The sequence below is a fragment of the Biomphalaria glabrata genome, chromosome 13, assembly GCF_947242115.1.
Source record: "Biomphalaria glabrata chromosome 13, xgBioGlab47.1, whole genome shotgun sequence".
Classification (NCBI taxonomy): domain Eukaryota; kingdom Metazoa; phylum Mollusca; class Gastropoda; family Planorbidae; genus Biomphalaria; species Biomphalaria glabrata.
In genome coordinates, this window is record NC_074723.1 from 37861997 (window position 1) to 37889295 (window position 27299).

Sequence of the window (27299 nt, forward strand, 5' to 3'; positions counted from 1 at the left end):
AGGAAGGAAAAGAGAGCGGAAGCAAAAAAGAGAGACAGAAGGAGGAAATAGAGAGAAAGAAGAAAAATAGAGAGTGCGGATGCATGTGTAAATCAGATGTACTTGAAGTATTTCTAAAGATACTTGATTATACTAAGTGCGTGCGTACCTTGTTGAATGTATTTTAACTGCGAACTCGACATGAACATCACATTACAAGACATGAACAGCTACAACAGGATCAAAGCCTCAAGAACCAAGTTAAATCCAGATGAACAATATAAACCATCTTTAATACAGAGAATGGGCCACAGTCTAGTCTGTCACTAACAGCGATGTTTGCCCCTCAAGAGTTTAGCAGTAACTGATTTTCTAAAAGTCTATCCTAACATCTAACCCCAAAGTCGATGTCGTCACTATACAATGTACGTTCACTGTCGGTCTAATAAAGTGCGCAACTCAACTAACTAAACTAGCTATCTAACAAGAGAGAAGAAAGAAAGGAAGAAAAAAAAAGAAAGAGGGGAGGAAGGATGAAAAGAGAGAGAAGGAAGGTAGGAACAGAGAGAAAAGAAAGAATAGAGATGGATGAGAGAGAGAGAGAAAAGGAAGGATAAAAAGAGAGAGAAGGAAGGTAGGAACAGAGAGAAAAGAAAGAATAGAGATAGATGAGTGAGAGAGAGAAAAGGAAGGATAAAAAGAGAGAGAAGGAAGGTAGGAACAGAGAGAAAAGAAAGAATAGAGATAGATGAGAGAGAGAGAAAAGGAAGGATGAAAAGAGAGAGAAGGAAGGTAGAAACAGAGAGAAAAGAAAGAATAGAGATAGATGAGAGAGAGAGAGAGAGAAAAGGAAGGATGAAAAGAGAGAGAAGGAAGGTAGAAACAGAGAGAAAAGAAAGAATAGAGATAGATGAGAGAGAGAGAGAAAAGGAAGGATGAAAAGAGAGAGAAGGAAGGTAGGAACAGAGAGAAAAGAAAGAATAGAGAAAGATGAAAGAGAGAGAGAGAGAAAAGGAAGGATGAAAAGAGAGAGAAGGAAGGAAGGAAAAGACAAACAGAGATAGAGAGAGAGAAAATGAATGAAAAGGAGAGAGAAGGAAGAGAGAAAAGAGTGAGAGAAAAGAAGGAAGGAATAAAAAGAGAAAGAAGTAAGGAAGAGAGCGAGAGAGTGACGGAAGCTCCAAAACATAGATATACTGCTGCAAGGGTGAACGACTGCATAGAAACTACAAGAAACATGCATAGATGTGACCCTGCGGGTCCAAGTAAAACGAACGACATTTGGACCACGAAGCCTTACTGCCCTCTCACAATTTTTTTAAAATTTAATTCAGTGAACAATTTTTTTCTTTCTCCTTTGGCTTAGATTTGTATTGCTAGTTCTAGTACAATAACCGCATTGTCTTAGCGTTTCATCACTGATCAATAACCCTGATGCAACCAGTGGTTGATAAACGTTTCTGATATATATTGAGGATCGATGAAAGCTTACCTTTCCATCGCCACAAGACGTTCCACTGAGTGCTATCTGCGGGAAACATAACCCTCTTAAAACATCTGCACATAACATTGCTTGGCAGATTTCAGTGATAGAGCGTCTAGATTCGGAAGCCTGATTTAATAAAATAAAAAAAGGTTACAAAGACAGTTTGTGTAGAAACACAAACTCAAAATCGGCACCCGAAGTGATCCACCCAGGCAGGTAAAAAGGGCAGGATTCAATATTTTTAGAAAGAACATCAGAATGAAATTGAAAATGAAAGAGAAGAATGAAGAAAGAAGGTTGACAGATCTTGTGTGGTGACCAAGGGTCCAGCAGACCAAAGGATAGGTGAAAGTGAATGTGTAGTCAGACGTGAACGTGGCCTAACTGATGTCTTATAATGAATATCTAATTCATCTAATTGTTTTGTAAAGGGTCGATCTCTTATTCAAATCCTCAAGAAAAAAACATTTCCATAAAAAAAAAATTACTTTAATTATCGACTGTACAGCATTGTCTGGACACTGCTGGGCCATTATCCATGGCATTGGGTCGTGGGCGTCGAGAGCCCGGAGTGGACTGTTCACTCTATGACCAAGGTGTGATTACCGGTTAACGCTGTTGTATATATATATATATATATATATATATATATATATATATATATACTCATATCTTAGGCACACTGATTTAATATTGAACACGATGTATAACCATCGTTTATTGTGTCATATCATATCATTGTTTTATTAAACCTTTTGCTTTGTTTTACGCATTCTCGTTGTTGACTAGTATACGTTATCAGATTACCATTATTCGTTCTCTTGGTAATTACTTCATAAATTAATTGATAGACAGTGGGGCGTGTCCAGGCAGACGAGCCAAAGTGTAACCCCGACAGGAATTTACTACTCAGCGTTGAGGTGGGGAACCCTGTGGAGTATTACATACCCCTAGAACCTATTAAGTTGATACTTTAAACAAATATTTATTGTACCTAACAAAACATGAATCAATTAAAAAAAAACAATTAGTGAATTAATAATTGGTAATTAATCATTTTGTTTGATATCTTATAAGGTAAATAGCTTGTACATTATTGATATAGTTTTAAGGGTGGAGTTCTTCCCCTTTAGATTAGGTTTTCTTTTTAATAAAAGAATTTCTTTTCTTTTTTAAAGTTCTGATTGCCATACCAGGCAGTGATATAACAACTTAAAATGTGAGCGTGATAAAACATCGCCCAGGATTTTTAAATGAGGACATTTTTCTATGTGCGGTGAGGTGGCTGAGCGGTAAAGCGCTTGGTTTCCAAACCGGGGTCCGTGTTTCGATTCCTGGTGAAGACTGGGAGTTCTAATGGGTACCTGACATTTGTTGGGAAAACTAAAGGCGGTTGGTGGTTATGCTGGCCACATGACACTCTTGTTAACCATAGGCCACAGAAACAGAAGATCTTTACATAATCTGCCCTATAGACCACAAGGTGTGAAAGGGAACTTTTTTTTTCTAAATAATCGTAATCTTTGCTGCCCTTTTGGCCGAAATAATCAGTATTTACACTAAAAATTAATTTGTTGACTAAGATAGTACCAAGGTATTCACAAATTTACATTATTTATGTTCTCTTTTGCTACAGAAACAATATCGGTTTCCTTCTTCTTCCTGCGAAAATCGATTATCATTTATTTATTTACATTTAATTTTAAGAAATAGAAATTATATCTACAGTAATTTTCTCTTTGTTCTATTCTCTGAAATACTCATTTACCTCCGAGAGCAGGGCAAGGAGAGTCTCATCAAATTAGGGGATCGGTAATTAATATGATGATAATCAATGATTAAGAAGTGACTTAGCAGGAAATAAAAGTGACTAAGAAGTCAATGCATGATGAAGTGACTAAGCAAATATTGCGTGATATGAGTGATAACTCTGCTTAGCAGGAAAGAAGTTAATTTAATTGGGCTGTTAGCGAGTTGTGTTACTTACCCTACAATAGAAGGAATCATTTCCAAAAAACTGTTGACACTGTTGATCAGGTTTGATCACCTGACCCAATAGTTTATCAGATACATCTGGAATGTCTGCTGATGCTTCGACAGCGTAGACAAGTGTAACCTCGACTTGGAATAAACATTTACAATATATAATACATAGAGTTTACATTTTAGCTTCAAATCTTTACTTTACTTTACATAGGCAAGACTCGTGTGTTGGTCGAGAGAAAGGGAGGAATGAAATGGTTTGAGCTAGACTGTGCACTGTAATAATAATAATAAAAAGGCCCTTAACATTCCTAGGAACATCCTCGTTGCCTGTCAGAGGACGGTACTGCTGCAGACCTGCTACATCACCAGAAAATTCGTCAGTGGAAACTGATAATGTGACTACGATGAATTTTCTTTCCCTTTAACTAAACTCGACCCTGGCAGCGCCAGAGAATGAATAGTCATTCTTTTCTAACATAATAATAATAATAATAATAGTTGTCATCTTTACTATTCATGATTGGATTTGATGTGTATGTGAATTGGAGTTCTATATTTCTATATATTCTCTATTACCTTGGTAAGAATCATAGATGCTTGGGTGTACTGTGTAGTGAATTACCAGTGCGAGATCAATACATAGCTAACACAGTCACAGAGAGTCGATACAGAATCCAAACTTGAGATAGCACAATGACTAACTTTATTACAGAATTGGACACAGTCGAGCCAGTCACTAAACTAAAAGTCTACATCAGTAATATCAAACTCACTAACAAGGGCGTCACTAAAATGTGGCGTTTTAAAGTCCGTCTACTGAAGTGCGCCTCGAAACTAAACTAAGTGTCATAATGAAAGCATGCTTACAGATGCCGAATACTATTTAAAAATGTCCGTTTTTCAGCTTATAAAATTGAAAAAAGACAGACTCAAACTCAAATATAACCTAATAACAAGCAAAATAAAAATAATATTTAAAAAAGTATTAAATGTAGTTATATCAATTAGTTTGGATTAGTCATGTAATTAAATTCATAATATAAGGAGCCTATCTTGATTCTAGACAAACAGTAATAAATATGCGCGATTAGAAATATTTTCAACAACTGTTTTTGTTTAGCTTTTAGGTTTTTAATACGCTATGATCCTATCACGTGTCTGCACCAGTTGGAAAAGGGATAGGGGAAGAAAAAAAGGGAGTATCTGGGTGATCGCTTTTTAAATGTATTTGTAAAAAAAATGAGCAGCCTGAGTTCGAACTCGAGGTCTCCTCAGCCTCCCCAAGCCAATACTGTAACCCCTCTGCCTGAGAGATGCCTATAAAAATGGATTTTACACAATTTTCTTTCTACAAATAATAATAATTCAGCATATCAGTCAAGTGAAATTTCTTTCCCTTGCTCGAGATACCAAAACAAAGACACCCAACAATTCATTAACAATAATTAACTAACTAATTGGGTTTTTTTTATTTGATTCTTGTACTGGCAGATAAAAGAAATTGTGCAAAATTTCAGTTTTTTTTTCCAAGATTGAGTACATGAGAATTAACATGTACAAACGTTTCACCAGACAGACACAGGGAGTTGATACAAGCTTTGTAAATAATAAGGCATGTCTTCGACTCTGAATATTTATAAGAATGCAGTATTTTCCGTGGCTAAACAGCCCCATCTGCGACCTACATACTTTGCCACAACCAGCGCAGACATAACCATTTTCCGCCAGTGGTCGATTTACATGTTCTTTTCGAGGCACCACCAAATTTCAACAGCCACATGCAGATCTTGAGTTGAAACAACAACAAATAAATGTTTTCATAACAATGTAGAAACCAACCTGGAGCTCAATTTTTTCTTCAAAAAGCTGGTAAAGTAACTGACACTGCAGGGAGAGAACAGCCATGGATTATACTCTGTCCCAGGCTTTTTTTCCGCATCAGGAGAACCCTTAATGTATCTCTCTGAAGCGTTGCAGAGATTGTTTTCTCCGTCGTGACGTGCTGAGAGGCTGCAAATTGTAATAAATTAACTAGTTAAATTTCCTAGTATGGTTGTTTAAGAAAGTCTTGTCTTTTCCTGCCTCACATGGCAGCTTTGTGGTATACTCCCCGCTCCATATATTACAAAATCAAAGTCTCCTGCCCGCCATAACCTACAGGAGGCTTTCAATTGAATCTAATACTGCTCGGGTAGGCGAACTAAAGTAATAGCAAAATTCTTTATTGAAGAATTTCATGATAAATTAAACAATGTAAAGGACAGTGAATTGCGACTATGAATCTTATCTTATATGATACAGACGTTACTTCAAAAAAGAAGATGATTACGTTCTACACGTCATGCATTTAGTCATGGATATTAACCAATGACCTAAACTCCGCCAAGTCACTAGTTTTCCTGGCTAGCTCAGGCAACCTATTCCATGCTCTAATAGCGCTAGGGAAGAAGGAGATTTTGTACAAATTTGTCCTAGCATATGGAATGAGGAATAATCTCATAAAAATGATAATGAATGCCTGGTCATTTGCTATAGTCGAAACGATGTCACCGACACAGTAGTTTCCCCCTCTCCCCACAGCAGTTCCCCCTGTTATGACATGATTAGGATTTAGTTATTTGTTTCGGGAATAAGGGGAAAGTTGTACTTAGTGACAAGTGACGTGAAAGATAGTTAAAAAACAAGAACTCTCTAAGCGACGCTTTAGAATCAAGACGCTTTCTTCTTTACAGTAAGAATAAGAAGAATTATATATAGACAGCTAGTAATAGAGGACATCGGACGGTTCCCCTGAACTACCAACATGATTTACTTTACATTTGTGTTTGGTAATCCACTTATCATAATCAGCTGTTCCTTTCTTACTAGACCATTTTGTGTAAAGTCTACAGCTATTTGTAAGAATTTCTGCGTCTAAACATTTACCTGTTTCTATTGATATGGCTGTAACAACGCCATGATTGCTCGAGTGCCCTCGACGCTGCCATGTCCCATCAATGCTCACACCGCAGTCAGTGATGCCTTCTTCGTTGCTGATTCCAACCTTTTCTTTCACTTCCCTTGCAGCCTTTTCCATACTTTCTTCTGCAACTTTCTTAGATGCAAGGCCTATGGTATGCATTACAGATTGATAAGATGTTTCAGAAATAGGAGGTGGACTGTTTGTGTGTTGACAAAAATTCAAGAGCGCACTGTGACCTCGACCTATGGATCTTACAAATGATACCATTCTGAGATTTATTTCCCTAAATCCTCTTTTTTGACCATCTCTATTTTCTTTAGAAGATCTAAAGCTTTCTTCAAATGAGCAGTCAGCTGAAGTGCATTTCACAATTAGTTCCTGACAAAATCCAATTCTTGCGCTTTCATTCAAAAAAAAATTTAGAGAATAGTTGAAGCATTTAAAAAAATAGGACATATATTATATCAAGTAACTTGCCAAGAAATTATTAAAACATGCTAGGTTTAAAAAGATATTACAATCCAGTGGATTATCTGATAAACTTGATTCAGATGAAATATCTACATTAGGTGAAGCAGCTTGATGTGTCTCTTGTTGTTCACCAACTTGTCCATGATCATCACTTGTACTACTTGTAGACTTTGCAGGTGTATTTATTCCCACGAAATTTTCTTTTTCTACCACAACTTTGCCTTTTATTATGCTTATTGGCCATTATTGTTACATAAATAAAAATGCAATATGAATATAGATCTAAATATCAAAATATACAAAAGAGTCTTTCACCAGCAGCAATCCAAAACGAAAAAATGTTGCTAGAAATTACACAAAATCCAACAGAAAATAAACATGCTTTTGTTGACTGGGACAGTGAAGTAATAGAGTACATTCCCTTAGCTACTTCCTTTATATCTATAAGCATATCGCATTTTAACTTCATTAGAAAATAATTAAAAAGTATTATTTACAAAAAAACAAAAACAAAAATATTTACCTGCTTATGGTCGTTGCTAAGGTAAACAAACACTACCCCACCTAATACAAAAATTATTTTAAAATACTTCTAGAAGGAATACTTGCCTCAAATAAACTGAATTTGATAGAGAAATGGTTGTACAATATAAATATGATGAGAATGAAAAAGTGATATTTTGGTCATTTCTTACTATTCTCTAACCTTAGATCCACCTTAAGTATTAAAAGTGTTTGCTGTTTTAACACCAGCGTCGACTCAATGTATCGATTGTTGGCCTTTCGTTGGTGTTATCTGTTCCAGTATTGAGTTCAGTGTTACCTCCAGTTGGACTTAGTTACATTTTCAAGTACTATACAATGCGGAAGAGCATGACACCCCTCTCCCCACAGCTGACGTACCCAACGAAACAAAACTTTTAACACTATCGCTAGGCGTATCAGCTAATCTATGTAACACATCTCCTTTATTTTTGCTATTAGCGGTCCGCACCTGGTGACACCCACCAGGGGGTGACACCCAAGTGAGTAAAATGCAACTTTTAAAACTAAAACATTAATACCTTGAATTTGAGAAAAATAATTTCTTGTAGACACCAGGAAAAGAGTTTCTGAAGCTCAGAAATGTAGAAAAACGCTCGGCGTCCGGGGCTTCGTCCCGGAACACTACGAATGAGATTAAGGCACTCTAATCATCTAATCTAACCAGTTGAGTGGCAAACCTAGCATTGTTTATTTTAAACTGTTCAGAAACACATAGACTGAAACGCCTCATTCGACGTATAGGGCTGCAAGCTCTATCCACAGCCCTTTCCCAGCTGGCTCCACGGAATTCAGGACTTCTAAAAAAGTGTGAGGCCATGTTAGACATGTTTTTGCGTTCCTCTTTTCGGCTTTCATCTTTAAGTCTGACTTTGGTAAACGTGTTTCGTCTTGTCTAATGTGATATGTCTCACAAATGTCAATCGACATTCAGTCGCCACTTTCTTTAGACGGCCTGTAGGGGAAAATATTTCTCTATTGGGTACATTATCTCAGTATGTTATTCCTAGTATCTTTCTCAGCCATCTACTCAGCCTCGTTTCAGCCTTCCACGTCTCGAAGCGTGGGGGCCGCTGGGACAATGATTGTATTGAGAAGCTGAATTTTAATCTCCAGGCTAATTAATTTTGTTTATTCAGATAGGCCTTAATTTTTAAATCCGACATGCAACACCATGATATGATCTTCATCGCTTGAGATAACACCTTCTAAATAGGCTTTTCTATTTGTTCAAGATCTGTATAACCAATGCTTATGGGTGTATTGGGTAACCTGCACCCAATATGCATAACTTTGAGGGCGTCTTTATCCGTCATCTCGAGTATACATTAAATTGTATTTCAAAGTAATGCTATGTCGTCTGCAAAATCCAACTCGATTGAAATCCGAATGCAGCCCGTTTAATGTATTTTTATGACATCGTCGATGGCTACAAGAAAGTGAAATGGGGAATAAGATATACCCTAATCTTATATACGTCTCGATGTTTAAGTAGGCCACCGTCTGTTGTGACACAACAGCTTGATTCACTTTAGACATGTCGCTGAATCTGGACAAATTGTTGCGAGTTTCCTTATAGCAGCATTAATGCCTTCCAACAAACTAAATAGCAAAGGATTACCCATGTGCCAGTTCATGTGCTACCGTTTGAGAAGTAGAGATAGAATAGCGATCTTCTTGGCGATCTTCTATCACAGAAGAGCTCTTCCCGTTTGTTCGGCACATTGTTTCACCAAAAGCAATCCCTGAGAGAAATTAGGATTCCGTTATTAGAACATAGGTTAAGGATTTGTCCTGGATATGGTTTGGACATGTTCTTTCAGATTTGTAAGCAAGTCACAACAAAATGGATAAGTAAATTGTGATATCATGAGTGTTTTTTTTTTTACCTATTTGAAATAATAATATTAGTATAATATTACTGAATAATTATAACATATTAAATTAAATCAGATTCCATTTTGCCCTAACTGGCATGGGAGAATAAAGCTGACAGAAGAAGGCCTAACCCACAGGAGCCGAATACGAAAAGGAAACTTAAATAGACAGTTATGCTCCTACTTAGATCACTCAATCCTCATGCTCGGCTTCTCAGGCGCTCTCAAGGGATTAAAAAAAAGTGTTAATAAGTTGAACAGATTTATATACATGGACTAATGTCTTCCGCTCTACTAACTTGAGTGTCTCTCTTGTCACTATTCTTAGAGTATCTCTAATCTTGTAGTTTCTGTCTTTGTCAAACTACACGTGTGGTTCCTATATTGCTACTCATTAAATTTCCTAAATCTATCTATAACTCAAGAACACTCTACAAAAAAAAAAGGATTTGTCGACACTAGATGTAACAAACTATGAAGGCTGCAACTGGGTTTCGTATCCAAGTGAAATATTGCTTTTTTTCATTTACTTTTTACCTTTACCTATTCCTTAGTCTGTTGGACCGTAGGGGCACCATGCAAGATTCGTCGACAGTCTTTCTCCATTTCTCTATGTCTTTTGCTTTAGAACCTCTTTCAATGACAGGCCCGTCAATTCTTTTATGTTGTCCTCCCATCGCTTTCTCTGTCTGCCTCTTCTTCTTTTTTTTTTATTGGTACTGTTCCCTAAAGGAAGGACTTTGCGAGCCCCGATAATTTTTTAATATGAATATACATTTTTTAACGCTAGTTAACAGGTCATCATGGGGTCCAATCGTTGCGGTAACCCTGTCTCTTATCGCTTGGTTTGTGATGCAGTCTTTGAATATGATACCTAGGATCCTTCTGTAGCATCTCTATTCCATTGTTAGGATCCTCCTCGTCAACGTCCAAGACTCACACTACAAATGCGGCCATGACAAGGGAGCGTATCAGTCTGATTTGTTGTCGAGGGCTAATACTTTGCCTTTACATAATAACAATTTTATTTATAAAGCGCTGTTAACAAACAAAATGTAGGCTCCATGCGCTGTAATAACATTACAAACACAAACACGACAGCTACAATGACAAACTAATCTAAAAAAGTTTTAAACAGATAAGTCTTAATGTTCTTCTTAAAAGTGGTGTAGCATGTTGTCTGTCTGAGATCAGTGGGGATTGAGTTCCAAACCTTTGGTCCGTGCACTGAAAAAGCCCGCAGACCGTAGCTTTTGAGGGAGAAACGTGGCACCACTAAAAGCGTTGAGTCCATTGAGCGCAGGGCTCTCTGGGGGACATATGGAGTAATCAGTTCGCTAAGGTACAAGGGCATCTCGTTGTTATATATACACTGATGGCAAAGTGTGGCGACCTTGTAATCGATTCTCGCTTTCATGGGAAGCCAATGAAGCGTGCGCAAGAGCGTAGTAGCAGAATCTCGTTTTGTTTTTTAAGTACTATTCGTGCGGCGTTGTACTGTATACGTTGCAGCTTGGCTATTTTGTCATCAGGTATACCTGCTAGCACGGCGTTGCAGTAGTCAAGGCGGGAGGGTATGAATGCCACAGCTAGCGTTTTTGTTGACTCCGTTGTTAAATATGGTCGGATCTGGCCTAATTTGCCCAGCTGCAGATAAAAACCTTTGCAGAGCTGACTTATGTGTGGGTCGAAAAATAGTGTTGAGTCGAAGAAAACTCCAAGATTTCGCACTACATGGACATAAGGAACCTGGCAGTTTGTGATAAAAAGAGAATCTGTGCTGTCAACTTTTGAGGCGTTGTTCCGAGTGCCAATCTTAATTATTTCTGTCTTATCTTCGTTCAACTTGAGCTTATTTTCAACCATCCAATCGCTCACCTTTGCAACAGTACTACTGATTTTCTCTGACAGATGCGACACCTCTGAGGGTACTGAGGTATCGTATAACTGTGAGTCATCGGCAAAGAAATGGTATAAGATGCCGGTTGGACGTATGACACCGCTGAGTGGATATGTATACATAGTGAACAGTATTGGGCTTAGAACTGATCCTTGGGGTACTCCGTACTTCAAAAGTAAGCTTATTGATTCTGTCCCATTAACAAACACACTTGGGGTGCGTCCGGTCAGGTAAGATAAAAACCACTTTAGGACGATTCCTGCTAAACCAAAAGTGGCAGAGAATCTGGCCATCATAATTTCATAGTCTAGCGTATCAAAGGCTTCGGACAAGTCCAACATGGAAAGAATTGATATGTGGCCTTTGTCGGAATTGTAAAGTAAGTCGTTTAGTACCCTGACCATTGCTGTCTCTGTGCTATGGCACGTCCTAAATGCAGATTGAAATTCTTCCAAGAGACAGTACTGTTCATTTCATTTAGGGCCACCAAAAGCAGTTCCCCTAGGGCTTAACAACACAGATGAACTGATAGGAACCATGCTTAACAAGACAGATGAACTGATAGGAACCATGCTTAACAAGACAGATGAACTGATAGGAACCATGCTTAACAAGACAGATGAACTGATAGGAACCATGCTTAACAAGACAGATGAACTGATAGGAACCATGCTTAACAAGACAGATGAACTGATAGGAACCATGCTTAACAAGACAGATGAACTGATTGGTACCATGCTTAACAGGACATATAAACTTATAGGTACCATGCTTAGCAAGACAGATGAACTGATTGGTACCATGCTTAACAAGACAGATGAACTGATAGGAACCATGCTTAACAAGACAGATGAACTGATAGGAACCATGCTTAACAAGACAGATGAACTGATAGGAACCATGCTTAACAAGACAGATGAACTGATTGGTACCATGCTTAACAGGACATATAAACTTATAGGTACCATGCTTAGCAAGACAGATGAACTGATTGGTACCATGCTTAACAAGACAGATGAACTTATAGGTACCATACTTAACAAGACAGATGAACTGATAGGAACCATGCTTAACAAGACAGATGAACTGATAGGAACCATGCTTAACAAGACAGATGAACTGATTGGTACCATGCTTAACAAGACAGATGAACTGATAGGTACCATGCTTAGCAAGACAGATGAACTGATTGGTACCATGCTTAACAAGACAGATGAACTGATAGGTACCATACTTAACAAGACAGATGAACTGATAGGTACCATACTTAACAAGACAGATGAACTGATAGGTACCATGCTTAACAAGACAGATGATTTGACAGGAACCATGCTTAACACGACAGATGAACTAATAGGAACTATGCTTAACAAGACAGATGAATCAATAGGTGCCATGTATAACAAGACAGATGAACTGACAGGAACCAAGCTTAACAAGACAGATAAACCGATAGATACCATGCTTAACAAGACAGATAAACCGATAGGTACCATAATGGCTACCATGTCAAAAAGAGATACGATCATTTACTTAACCGAGACGCTAGTGATATTAGCGCTGTTTGTGATAGCAATTCCTACGAATGTAGCTTCCACGACAGGAAGCCTACGAATGTAGCTTCCACGACAGGAAGCCTACGAATGTAGCTTCCACGACAGGAAGCCTACGAATGTAGCTTCCACGACAGGAAGCCTACGAATGTAGCTTCCACGACAGGAAGCCTACGAATGATGTGAACTTGCACAGTCCTGAGGATGTCAACTTGAATTCTGCACTCAAGCGTTTAACAAAAGCTGAGTCTCACGGAGAGAATCGAGTACTAGCAAACTCACCAACAAGGTCTGGATTCGACGTTTGTTCAGATACCAAGATCAGCGAGATACTGATCAGGAAAACCAAATGAAATATATAATTTATGACATTTTTTTTCAACTAATAGCTAAATTGTATGGATAAATGTTACTCAGCATATACAAAAAAATATTTTTTCCTTTTAATATAATTTACCTTACATTCTTGTATTCATCATCATAGAAATTAGTCTCGAGAATAGGTGTCAGCAGTGAGATGAACCACAGTCGTTCTACGAGATAAACCACAGTCGTTCTACGAGATAAACCACAATAAACCACAGTCGTTCTACGAGATAAACCACAGTCGATCTACGAGATAAACCACAGTCGTTCTACGAGATAAACCACAATAAACCACAGTCGTTCTACGAGATAAACCACAATAAACCACAGTCGTTCTACGAGATAAACCACAGTCGTTCTACGAGATAAACCACAGTCGATCTACGAGATAAACCACAGTCGTTCTACGAGATAAACCACAATAAACCACAGTCGTTCTACGAGATTAACCACAATAAACCACAGTCGTTCTACGAGATAAACCACAGTCGATCTACGAGATAAACCACAGTCGTTCTACGAGATAAACCACAATAAACCACAGTCGTTCTACGAGATAAACCACAATAAACCACAGTCGTTCTACGAGAAAAACCACAGTCGTTCTACGAGATAAACCACAGTCGTTCTACGAGATAAACCACAATAAACCACAGTCGTTCTACGAGATAAACCACAGTCGTTTTACGAGATAAACCACAGTCGTTTTACGAGATAAACCACAATAAACCACAGTCGTTCTACGAGATAAACCACAGTCGTTCTATGAGATAAACCACAATAAACCACAGTCGTTCTACGAGATAAACCACAGTCGTTTTACGAGATAAACCACAATAAACCACAGTCGTTCTACGAGATAAACCACAGTTGTTCTACGAGATAAACCACAATAAACCACAGTCGTTCTACGAGATAAACAACAATAAACCACAGTCGTTCTACGAGATAAACCACAGTCGTTTTACGAGATAAACCACAGTCGTTTTACGAGATAAACCACAATAAACCACAGTCGTTCTACGAGATAAACCACAGTCGTTCTATGAGATAAACCACAATAAACCACAGTCGTTCTACGAGATAAACCACAGTCGTTTTACGAGATAAACCACAATAAACCACAGTCGTTCTACGAGATAAACCACAGTTGTTCTACGAGATAAACCACAGTCGTTCTACGAGATAAACCACAATAAACCACAGTCGTTCTACGAGATAAACCACAATAAACCACAGTCGTTCTACGAGATAAACAACAATAAACCACAGTCGTTCTACGAGATAAACCACAGTCGTTCTACGAGATAAACCACAATAAACCACAGTCGTTCTACGAGATAAACCACAGTCGTTCTACGAGATAAACCACAGTCGTTCTACGACTTAAGAAAGGCAAGGATGTATTAATTTTCTTATAAATCAAAGACGTTACTTCAATAGAGAAGATGATAAGATTTTACGCGTATTCATGTATCAATCTAGTCATACATGTTTATAAGTCACTTAAAATATGCCAAGTCGTTGGTTTTCCTGGCTGATTAAGGCAACCCCTACTTCCTCTAATAGCACTAGGGAAGAGGGAGCACTTGTACAAACTTTCATATGGAATAAGAAATGTGCCTTTATCTGTGTGTCTTTAATTGATGAATTGTTTTCAAAAGAGTATATTTATGCGAAAAAAACAACTTGCATCATTAATTTAAAAAAAAAAGGTATTGTTTGAAACTTGGTGGTGACACAGGTGGTCGTAACTGTATGTGTTTTTAGCCTACCCAAATCGCCCCAGTCTAGCACAGGACGAGCGGTCAACCGTGACCAGCGACAATACTCGCCAGTTCGGCAAGGACCAGTGTTGTAAATATTACGCACGCAGGTCACGGCGGAAGTGATCAACTGGAGTGGTCAAGAAGGTTCGAGAAGGCCAGTTGAGACGCTATATAAGAGAGATTTGTTTACTCTGTGTTAATGTTGTCGCCAATTGTGATGTATTTGAAATTGAACTGTTAATAATACTTAGGAGCTTTGAGTTGTGAGGTTCTTTAAGTTCGTTGTGTCGTGTGGTGCAGTCTGCAGAGTCTAGATAGTGGAGATTCGTAGCAGTATTTTTTCAAAAGATTTTTAAAAAGCCATTGCACTAGAACTTTGTAATATTTAAAATATCATAATATCAGATTTTTAAAATATCTTTCTAGTTTGTTTTTTTTTTTTTTTTGGGGGGTGGGGGGCTTAAACAAGGGCCGGACCAACCATGCAAGACTATTAGCGGCTTTTTCTGTTTTTTTTTTAGGTGGGGGGGGGGGGTCGGGGCTACTAAGTAATGTAGGGTAATTCTTACCCTGTTAACAGCATCACGTGATCATAAATGCCAACGATGCTACTCCCGGAGCCTATATGTTAAATGCTTGTAGATTATCTATCGCTGTGTCCGCATTCATCTCATCGTAACTAGCGTCCCTGTCTATAAAGCTTGAAGAAGCGACCGTCTGGGGAAAAATCGGTTACTCTTTATTGTTAGGTATTATATAAGATAAGAAGATAAGAAGAAAAGAAAAAAAAATGCAAACAATTTGTAAGGCTCTTCAATGAAGAACAGCACATATTAAAAACGAAGGCAATAAAAAAAAACTAGACATTCTGGACCAAGATAGAATACATAAATAAATAACTTTTGAGCTAACAAATGTAAATTCCTCTCTATCCGGAAGAAAGAAAGAAAACAATAGAGTAGATTAACCGCGGAATAGACCAGCACTCACTACAATTTGGGATAGGATAGAATTATCTTCAGAACAAATGAGGGAACATGCGAAACATGTAAAACAAAACATTACCAACATTTTTTTTTGTGGTACTATATTTATAGATTTAGATTTCGGTTTATAGGTCAGTAATTAGTATAGTCATTGGTCAGTAATGAATAAAGTCTTTGTTAAGTAATTGGCCAATACTTAGTAAAGTCATTGGTCAGTAATTAGTAAAGTCTTTGGTCAGTAAATAGAAGTCATTGGTTAGTTATTAGCAAAGTCAATGATGCTTATTCTTAAATCACTGTCCTGGGATAGTTTTTGTTAGTCAAGTTTTTTTTTTAAAAACTACTTCTATGATTTCAACAAGTTAATTGTGTTTGATGGAAATATTTGTCCTTGCTGAAACGTTTATTTTATTGAATGGGGTTTAAAAATATTAACTCTAAACAAATTCAATATTGTTTTTCTTATAGCACCTCCAACCATCTACATGTTATGTTAACTTAAGAAGCAAGAAGGTCTAATTTACTATGCATACATCGTAACTCTCAAATTAAATTGATGAAACTTTAAAACTTTCAGGCCTAAAAAAATTGACACAGGCCTTAGAACAGGGGTTCTCAGCCTGTGGGTCGCGACCCCCTTGGGGGTCGATTAACGACTTGCCAGGGGTCGCCTAAGACCATCGAAAATATGGATTGTTATTGTCTATTCTTCTATTGCTGTGTGTAGGTGTGTGTGTGGGGGGGGGGTCGTGGCAGAGTGGGGGATTGTAAAAAGGGGTCACCGAGCTTAAAAGGTTGAGAACCGCTGCCTTAGAAAGTTTTAAAAAAATTCTACAGTCTAATCCAAGCAATTGATATATATTTATAAACAACAACTCCGTAATATGCAATGAGAAATCTCTCGCATTCTCTTAGACACATGAATCTTGTCTTGCTACTCATTTTGCCGAATCCCTTCCTCTAGCGATCGTTTCCACCCGAGTGCCACGTTGGGGCAGAGTACCCGCCTACACGGGCATCATAGACCAGCGCAACCGAATCAGAAACTGTATTAGTAATGAACCATGCTAAGATAACTCGTTTAGAGCACGTGAAAGGAAGCGGTCAGTAAGTTCTAAGGTCGCCTTGTCCCCGTACGAGGACAGACCAAAAGCCGCACACCGCACATGAACCAGTTCTCTTTCAAATCCTTGTCCCGATCTCCCTTTATGCAGAACGCGACATTCATAAAGAATGTGGTCTATTGTTTCCACAAAAAAAAGATTAATAAAAATTGAACTCCCAGAGATAGAGTAGATGCAAAATTTAACTGTTGCTGTGGTCGACAGTGAATGAGAGCGTTGTGTGGCCAGCCGAACGACCAAATGCTTTTACTCTATCCAGCTAATATTAGGCACAGATTAAACTTGAGTGAGATGAGAGAAGTACTCTGGATCCATAAGTTCACCAGGATTCGAACTCATGACTCCACTAACGACTCCGCTATTGTAGCTAATTAAGTTATAATCAATTATATTCATTTTATGTCTACAGAAACCTTTCTTGTTAGCTGTAGGATGTTTAAAATATGTTAGATACAAGAGAGGCTTCATTTTCATGAAAAAAATGAATTGATCATAGTAATTTGATTACCTTTCCATTTGTAAGATCTGGATTTTTATTGAAAAATACACAGGCGTTATGGAAAAAAAAATCAGGGCGATATACTGTGTTCTAGTGAACAACGTACAAATATGAACAAAATAACATTGGAAGCGTGGTCGAGAGGCCAAGTGCACTTGGCTTGGCTTGGCTTGGCTACCTAGAAGGGGGCTCGAGGTTCGACACCCGACTCGGGCAGAGTTGTGTTTACTGAGCGCCTAAAGGCAGCACGGAAAACCAACTCCTAGATACCCCTCTCTGGCTCACAAATGAGATTGGACCAAAAGCGTTCTGAGCATGCTATAAGCATGAAAGTAGCGCTATATAAAAGCTATAAAAGCTATAAATATATACCCCCTCTGGCTCACAAATGAGATTGGACCAAAACCGCTCTGAGCATGCTATAAGCATGAAAGTAGCGCTATATAAAAGCTATAATAATAAAAAAAATATATTTTTAATGAAATACACATAATAAACACTGTGGGGCGAAATCCCCGTGGCCAACTAAATAATACACATTAATTTTGTTGTGATATCCAAACTTGGTAAAGGCTTAGAAAATCAACCCTGAGGAAAAAATCAGAGAGTCGCTGACTTTAACCTGCGACGCAGCTGTACCAGCATCTGCCTTTAACCTGCGACGCAGCTGTACCAGCACCTGACTTTAACCTGCGACGCAGCTGTACCAGCACCTGCCTTTAACCTGCGACGCAGCTGTACCAGCACCTGCCTTTAACCTGCGACGCAGCTGTACCACGAACAGCTGCATGGAGAGGGAGGCGATGTCATTCCAACCATCTCTAATGCACAGGCTTTCTTCACATTTCTATCAGACGTCCAAAAGTCGTCTCGCTTTAACTCTTTCTCCTAATTGACGATGCCAACGTTGATTTGATCCCCATTAAACTAAATTGATTTTTAGATTTATAAGCTTTAATATGTGTTATGTTAAAAGAGCATTTTGATACCAAATACAACATTTTCTGATAACAAACAGAAACGTTAAGTTTTTGAAGTTTAAACAAAACAGTATAGTGAAATTACGTACAAATGAGCAAAACGAATAATACTATCAAAACGAGGAAAATAATTACGAAGAGAAAGAGTTAATAGCAGTAGTCTTGTTGAGCAATTGAGTTATCTATTTTATTTTTTTTTTGCGTGTGTTAAGCGTGTGGAATGGTATGCCGATGTGTGTACATTTTACTCGAGCAGCCAGTCTTGTGTGTGTGTGTGAGTGTATTTTTCACTGTTGATATTAATTTTTTTTTTGAATGAAATCAAGAAACTATTCTAATGATAAACTATCCCTAATTGACCGGTACCTAAATTTCTGGGTCGATAAATTACCGGGTTCCTTAATGTCCGGTGTCAAATATTCCAATGCTTACATTTCCTAAATCCCACACTTGACCACTGGACATGTAGACAATAATTTAGGGGTGCATTACTCCAGACACTTGCTCGCAACACAATCACATTCTTTTCAGTAAGTTTCGCACAATAAGTTTTTCTTCATTGTAATTTGTATGTTGACTATTGGAACTATTTCTTTAAAAAAAATAATTTAAAATGTACTGTTTTTACCTTTTTGGGTCTGGTTTTCACTTTATGCCTATGGAAAATTCCTTCCTGGTCGGTGTCCAAACTATACAAAGGAATATCGAGGTTAAAATGCCGCGAGCGTCTGAGATTAAGTTTGGTTAGAGATTTTGTTTCTGTGCTAAAAGTTACATTGACCTGGTCAGGCATTTGATCTCCAGTGACTTCACTCGCCTCATATTGAAGCATAACTGTGAAGAAAAAATAAGGCTTAAATTTACATGACGATATATAAGAGCTGTTACTATGACATCCATTAAATGATTTTTATAAAGTTCTTATGAATAATAACAATGATTAACTCTTTCTCTCCTAATCGACGATACCATCGTTGATTTGACCTAATTAAATTAAATTAATGTTTAATTTTATAAACTTGACTTTGTGTTAAATAAAAAGAGCATGCTATTCCCTTTAATTCTGTACCAGATACAACTTTTTCTGATAACAAACAACAAAGCTATTGAAGCTTGGTCATAACAGGGAAGTGAAATAGTAATGAGCAAAATGAAGACAAATAAAAACGGAGAGAAGAAGTTAAATGTGGGTGGAGTGAAAATGAATATCGAAGGCGGCTTAAGTTCAATAACTGATAAATATTTGAATATGTTACTCTATACGAGCTATGTCTGTTGATCTCAAATTGTATCGGATATTTCCATAGGAAACACTAGCCGAATGGGGGGGGGGGGGGGGTAACTGTTGTGTGATTGAAAACATTCCAAAAAAATTTCTTGCTTTTTCCAACTTTATGTGTACATTAAGATGCTCTGTCAGCATTTCTAGAAATCACGTCAAAAAGCAAACGCCTCTTAAATTAACATGAAGAACCAGAGAACGAAGATCTGTTATCTCAGCACACAAACATTATCAACATTGATCCACATAGATTGTTATTTATACAATAACTTTTACTTATAATTGCATTGTTCGTTCATTATTATTTAGTGTTTAATTAAATAATGTATTTTGATTGGGTTTTTTTTTTATTCTTTTTTTTTGGGGGGGGGGGGGCGAGGGGTAATCAAGGTTACAAAAATTATAAATGAGGTACACATAGGTCAAAAGTTTGGGAAACACTGCCTTAGTCTGTTGGACAATTGGGGCACCATACACGATTAGTTGACCGTCTTTCTCCATTCCTTTCTTTTGTCTTGGTTAGAACCCCTTTCAGTAGCAGGCGGAAAGAGAACCCAAAACCGACCACAGGAAGACACACGGTTACGTCTGCTTTGGGTGTGACAAACTAAGTAGATGACAGCAAGGCTGCGTTGCCAAGTAAAATACTCCTCCTTAATCTTCGAATCGGAAGTCAAGCCTTATAGATTGGCATTAAATGTGTCTCTCACTGCTAATACCTTTAGCACAATGTTATTAGTTAATTTTTGTTTACATGTAATTACAAAAGAGACTCCAATGAGCTCTTATACAAGGTAATACATTCTCACGTTATTAGCCAAATACAAATCTCTCTTCTATTACGTTATAACACCAGAGATTCTAACGACTTTTGTATATAAGGCAGAACAGTAGAGTCTAAGTTATTAGAATAGTGTTTATATTAATAGATGACACTGACCGTCAGTACTTGAGATATGACAGATGAAAACAGAGAAAATTACAACAATAATAGACATTCTTCCAATATGTTCTCTCAATTACAGTCTGTTGATATATAAAAGTTTTTGCAATATAAAATTTGCAAATTTAATGCATTTAAAAAAAGAACATTCAACTCTTGTCTTGTGACTAATGTACAGAATTACACACATTATACTTCTTGGTTTTCTGACTTCTTATTTGGTACATTAAACCGCTGCGGCTTCAATCGTGAATATATCTTTGTTGTTCTAGCCCCCAAATAAATCGATCAATTAAATATTTATTATAAGACATCAGTTAGGCCAGGTTCGTATATAATTTCACATTCACTTTCACCTATCCTTTGGTCTGCTGGACCGATGGGGCACCACACAAGATCTGTTAACCCTTTTTCTCCATTCTTCTCTGTCATTTGTCTTTGATAAAATTTCATTCTGATAATATTGAACCCTGCCTTTGTTACTTGCCTGGTTTGACAAAGTCGGGGGCCGATTTTCAGTTTGTTTTCCACAGACTGTCTTTGTAACCTTGCTATTTTTTAAATTTTATCTTTATTTTTCATTGATGTTTCATCAAATACTTAAGCCATTGTAGGCAAACATAATAGACCCCAATTCATTTCAGGCAAAAAAAACAAAAATATTAAATATATATCATGCTAGCAGTTCACACCGGCTACACCCGTTGCTTTGTTCCAAGGTTTTATTAGTTAATATTGTTCATTATGGCCGGAACCCACTTCTTTTTAAAAATTATTTGAATAAATGGCCTACATGTTAATGATCACCCTAACGTACTTTTCAGCAAGTGAATTAGTTTATCTGTAACAATGAAGTTTAACGACCCGCTCCCTCTCTGTCCTTCTATCTCTCTCTCTTTTTCGCTCTCTGGAACCTAAATCGACCACCATCGGACAATAGTTATGCCTGCGCTGACTATGGAAAAATATGTAGGTCGCAGCTGGGACTGCGTGCCTACGTGAAATACTGTACTTCTCATTAATTTTCTTCTTGTTGGGATTCTAAAGATGACATGGATTGGGCACTTTATCACTAACATGGACATTCAGTTCCGACTAAGATAGTGAGTCTCTTTCGTTAATAAGTTAACAATTATTTTTATATTAGGATTATATCTAAAGGCGTACCAAGGATGCCAGCAAACCGGAGTGGCTCGTGCTGTCAGCGACCCCCCCCCCAACCTTAAAATAGTGTACGTCATTCATATTTGCATAGTCATGTGAGAAATACATAACTTACAAATAATGAAAATGAAGCTAGCTAATGAACTATCTGTAGTAACAGTCACAGTCCTAGAAATACATGTACATTTAGCCATGCTGCTTAAAAAGTTAAGTGTCTGACTTACTTGCTTACTTTGCATTCGGCTGGGGTTGAAAATTAACAAAGCGGATACAAATCAGTGAAATGATTAATACAATTATTCATGCTAGCTTATCTGAATTAGTGAAATATATGTTTTGTAATGTTTTGGCGCCACCCCCTTACGCCCCGGCACCTTCAATGAAGTCCGAAGGCGCCATTATCCCGTTGATGGTTAGAAAGGCTTTTATCCAACCACCAGGCCTGGACATGGGGCTCTTCACCCCTGTCCTGTCTGAGGGCACCCAACGGTAGGCGGCCATATTGGTTGACTGAATGGGAAAACCGGGCCGTGCCGTGTACACAGCGCACCGTCCCCGGTCCTGGGTCCACTCGCTATAAGTGGCCGAGAGCAGCGCTAACTGCGGGGAGCTTGTCTCATATTCCTATACTGTAACCGCCACTGTTCCGTGCAGGGACCGCCACTCCAGCCACGGGTCTGATGACGACCCCTTTGTGGAACGGCGTGGCGGACTTTTTGGACTGGGTTCCGGGCGTTCTTTCCATCCCAACCTCGAGTGAGAGAAAAAAAAAAAACAAAAGCTCACCCAAGGAAGCCCGGCCGGGCCTGGTTTGCTACTCGTACTTAGCCTATCTAGTATCCACCCACTAGACGTATCCACCGGAGGGCCACGCTGAGGCGACGGGTAGCGAATTCCTCCGGACGCCCCGGCACCAGAGGCGGATGCTCTTCTCTCCCCACATTTGGCACGCCACTGATTCTAACTTGTCTCAATAGTGATTACTTAGGTTGGACTGCTCTCCATCTTGCAGTTTCAGAATGTAGCCAGCTTTTATTGGACAAGTCAAGACTGGACGTCATTGAAAAAGGTCTGCCTGCATACAGTAAAAACAGGAAATGTCAAGATTTGGAACATGTTCCTAGCAAGTCCAGAGTAGTCCGATTTAAGGTCAAGGATGCAGGCTAGTAAACAATCTGTTTCCTTGTATAGCGAGACATTTAATCTTCAGCTCATTGGAACTACAGTGCCAGAATATTGGTGAATATTTGTGTCCATTATATCCCTTTCGTTAAATAACAATTTTTTCTTATAAAGTTGTCAATGTGATAAACACTGACCAATATTCAGCTAAATACATGACAAAGAATGCACCAAAAGGATGTCGCATTTCATTATAAAATAACATGTGTGTGTATGAGTGTAGGGTGGTCCATTACAAGTCAAGACTACATATCGTGGACTAGCCAGTACTGCCTACCTGGCCCTGTATTGTTATGGCCCAATATATGCAACATATGAATTACAACTAAGACTAGACTGCTTTATTGATCCTTGTGGAAATTTGTTGTGATTACAAGGACTCTTTTCTTATAAGTAGAAGTCTGCAGAAACTAACAGATAGAGAGAAGGAACACGAGGAACACAAGAAACAAGAAACATAAGGAACACAAGGTAATTACTTCAATTGTCATTACAGACTTAAGTAAAGCAAGGAATCAGCAGTACAATGGGGAGGGGGACTGATTTAAATAATGCTACATATATAAGATCACAGACCTACATAATAATCATAAGGCTTGTGTTCGAGTCCGAAGATTAATGAAGAATGCAATATTTCCCGTGGCTACTCAGCCCCAGCTGTAGCCTACATATTTTGCCAAATCCAGAGCAGGCAAAAATATTGTCCGCCGGTGATCGATTAAGATTTTCTTTTCGTCGTCTACGTCTGTCCTTTGTCGCGGATTTTGATTTGGTCTCAAGTGTGTCTATAAAAAACATGCAAAAAGAAAACTGAACCACTTCCACATGAACTATCTAATAAAAATACGTAATGTTAAATGGCAAGAAAAAATAGCCAATACTGAAGTCCTTCGAAAAGCGGCCTGCAAAGCACCCACACAATCTTGATGCAGTTCAGGCTTCGATGGGCAGCACCCATCTGCAGAGTGGAAGACCGCCGCATCCCTAAACGACTCCTGTATGGCCAATTAAGGGAAGGAAAGCGCTCACAAGGTGGACAAAGCAAATGCTTTAGGGACACCCTCAAAGCTTCTCTGAAAGCCTTCAGCATTGCTACAGCCACCTGTGAGACAGGCGCATGATTTAGACTTAGAAGACGATCCGATGCGAAAAGTTTTCCTAAACATTAATTTATTAAACTCTTGAATCTATAATACATGGGCACCCTGAGGGGTACATTGTGATGCACTTCAACCCGCCCCACCCCCACCCCGGATTTTGACTAAATCTACATCTACGTAATAAACCAAAAAAAAAAAAAAACAGTTCTGGAAGATGCATTTCATTATAAAAAAAAATTTTTAAATTGGCTAAAACGTGGCTACTCAGAATTCAGAGGCGCGCAATTACATGGTTGGCCATCCTTTCCATACGCCTAGGCTAATCACTACTACATTAACCAGTGGAAGTTGGAAGCACTACTTGTTCAGTTGCTACTAGAAGTTAATTGATTTGATGGCGCGAACAAATGGCTAAAATTTCGATACTCAAAATCCAGTTCACCCCCTTGCGGGCGCCCATGAATACAAATATGTAATTTGATTTCTTCGGAGATAAATAGTTTTTAAAATATATATTTTTAAGTTTTATTTCTTATTACCATATATTGTCATTGGAAATACGCCATTTTGATTTTTAGACTATCTCCCTTGAATTACTTGCCAACTTTTTTCTGTTGCTGTTTTGCAAACAAGCTTTTGTACTTTAAGCAATAACTAAAAACTATATATAAATTATGTAATAAAAGTAATAGCATAGATCTACAAAGGCGAAAAAAATAATAGAAAAAATATTAACATCAAATATATAACCCTCAACTTTAAGCTTGACATGTTGTAGTCATAGCGTAATTTAATCTTCGTTGTTTTTATATAATATATATGTATATTTTAATATATAATAAGAACAAATATTTACACCACCACACCATTCAAGTACAATTTCTTTCACTTTTTCGATTCCAAACAAAATAATTAATTACCAATAGTTAGCAAACAAATTGGCTAATGTTAAATGACTGCTTGATGCACAGGGTTAATTAGATACACGGGTAGGCCTGACACACACACAAACCGTAATGGAATAAAGAGAAATAATAATAATAATAATAAAACTATTGAATGTAAAACAGTGAACAATATAAAAATAAGCAATATCTACAACAAAGTTGAGAAAGTCATGATTGGATTGTGGCATGGAAGGGAAGATTCGGCAAATGTTACAATGGCATCGGAGTTTGTAACTTTGTGATAGCTCCAAGTAGAGACTGGGCCGATAAAAAAATCAATGATTTTATTAAATCTCTTCAATGAGATGAAAGAGCAGCAAGATGAAATAGTATGAGTGTTACTACTTCTCTGGACCAAATAGGGGAGGGGGGGGGAGACACTGTGAGAAGCGTGCGAGGTTCGACACCCGACGCGAGCAGAGTTGTGGTTACTGAGCGCCTAAAAGCCAGCACGGAAAATTTCTCCCAGTTGTCCCCTCCTCCCACTGGTCCACAAATGAGATTGGACCATAGCTGAGCACGCTATAAGCATGAAAGTAGCGCTATACAAAAGCTATAATTTATTTTATTTATGAGTGTGACAAGCAGAGTGAATTAGTCATACACAACTGCTTTTGAAGCTGGCCGACGATATAGGATCCAAACTAGAGAGATTTGATCGGGACATCGTTTATGTTACGTCACATTTTAGACTTAGACCTCAGTTGAACTGTATGTCGGTGATCTAACAAAGAAAGTGAACGACGAGATCAGTATTGACCAAGATAACTCACCGTACCTTGCCCTTCCCCTTTACGAGCCTGCCGGTGATCCTAACAGTAACTGATGTAATACGGAGCCGGCGCTGGCGAAGCTCCGAACAGGGAAAGGTGATTACATCACACCTAGTTCTGCCGTGAAAACTACGATAGTAGGCCTACGTGTCGGCGCGTGTTGAAAGGTACGGAAGAAGAAAAGGTAAAAATAGCCACCGGTACGGTAGAAGAGAAAAACTGTCTCCATAGAAGAATGTAAGTACTAGTGGATTAATGGAAATAGAGGGGGAAGCGGTAAGTGGAATCACTACCCACCCCCAACCACACATTGTTAAACAAATTTAGTGTAAAAGAGGAGCCAGTTTTCTTTTCTTGATCAGGTTACACTCGACCTATATCCCCCCCCCCCAATCTTGTAGCTGGACCATCCTTTGTCACACTCAAAGAATTTTTTCAGAAAAAAAAAATCGCGAAACGTGAATTAAATCTCAAGCAGAACTCTACGTCCTCTCCCCTATCTCTAATTGTAAGTCTCTACTACGAGTCAAGGTTTAGTCACAACTATTTAGATGTACTTGTTAGATGACATATGTTAGAAGACCGTTATGTCTTCCCTCTGTTGACATAATGGAAACGTTATTTCTAGTCTCATGGATCGTCCACGAAGGACAATAGCGCCGTAGGAGCTATGTGAATTTAACTTATTTGTTGATTTTGATATGAATACAGGTGATACAGGAAAGTTTATTATTCATTGCATATTTTAGGTATTCATTTTTTGCTTTTCTATTTCAATTGAGGCCACATTATTCACTTCGCATTGGGCCGCCCTATTCGTTTTACCTCCAATTATGTAAGGCAGGCTCTGCTTGTAGACAGTAGACTCCACTCAGCACTTTAAGGGTTCAACTTCCGTTTAGATTACTTTCGATTCCGCGAGGAGTGTGGTGTCTTCGTTTCCATTTTTTTTTTTTTTGTTTGCATTTTTTTTTCCGCTATGTCTATAAAGACATTTTTGATTGAACGCAAGGATCTGGAGGGTGGCTTGGTCCACCCACCAGGCACTCTGCTACTAAAATTGTCCGGATAGGGAGCAGTCAGAGCTTCGATGGCGTCCATCGTCGCCTCCTTGAGGCTCGGGCCGGAGGAGGTGGGTTCCCTGTACCTCTCCGAGAATCCCTTCCTATGGTTCCTCCCTACTAGTTATGGGAGATTTCAATCATCTTTCGTTAGCTCAACACTTGCCAACACATAGTCAATATGTTAATTGTCCCACAAGGCACGATTAAACCTTGGACATGTGTTATAGCAACATAGAAGTGGCCTACACATCTCGATCGTTATTTCCCCTTGGAGAGTCGGACCACACAATCCATCTTACACCAACGTACAAACCGGTTTTAAAAACAACAAAACCCGAAGTACGGTCCATCCAGTCATGGTCT

At 38.3% G+C, this 27299-nt stretch overlaps 1 protein-coding gene across 1 annotated transcript in view; it reads right to left on the reverse strand.

Moving 5' to 3' along the window:
- LOC129922278 (uncharacterized) overlaps positions 1-27299 on the reverse strand; it is a 55559-nt gene that overhangs the window by 12162 nt on the left and 16098 nt on the right. Inside the window, exons 4-5 of the mRNA XM_056007571.1 lie at positions 19110-19315; positions 1472-1591 (exon numbers count right to left, since the gene is read on the reverse strand). Of these exons, the coding sequence (XP_055863546.1) occupies positions 1472-1591; positions 19110-19315 (326 nt within the window). The remainder of the gene's footprint in view (positions 1-1471; positions 1592-19109; positions 19316-27299) is intronic.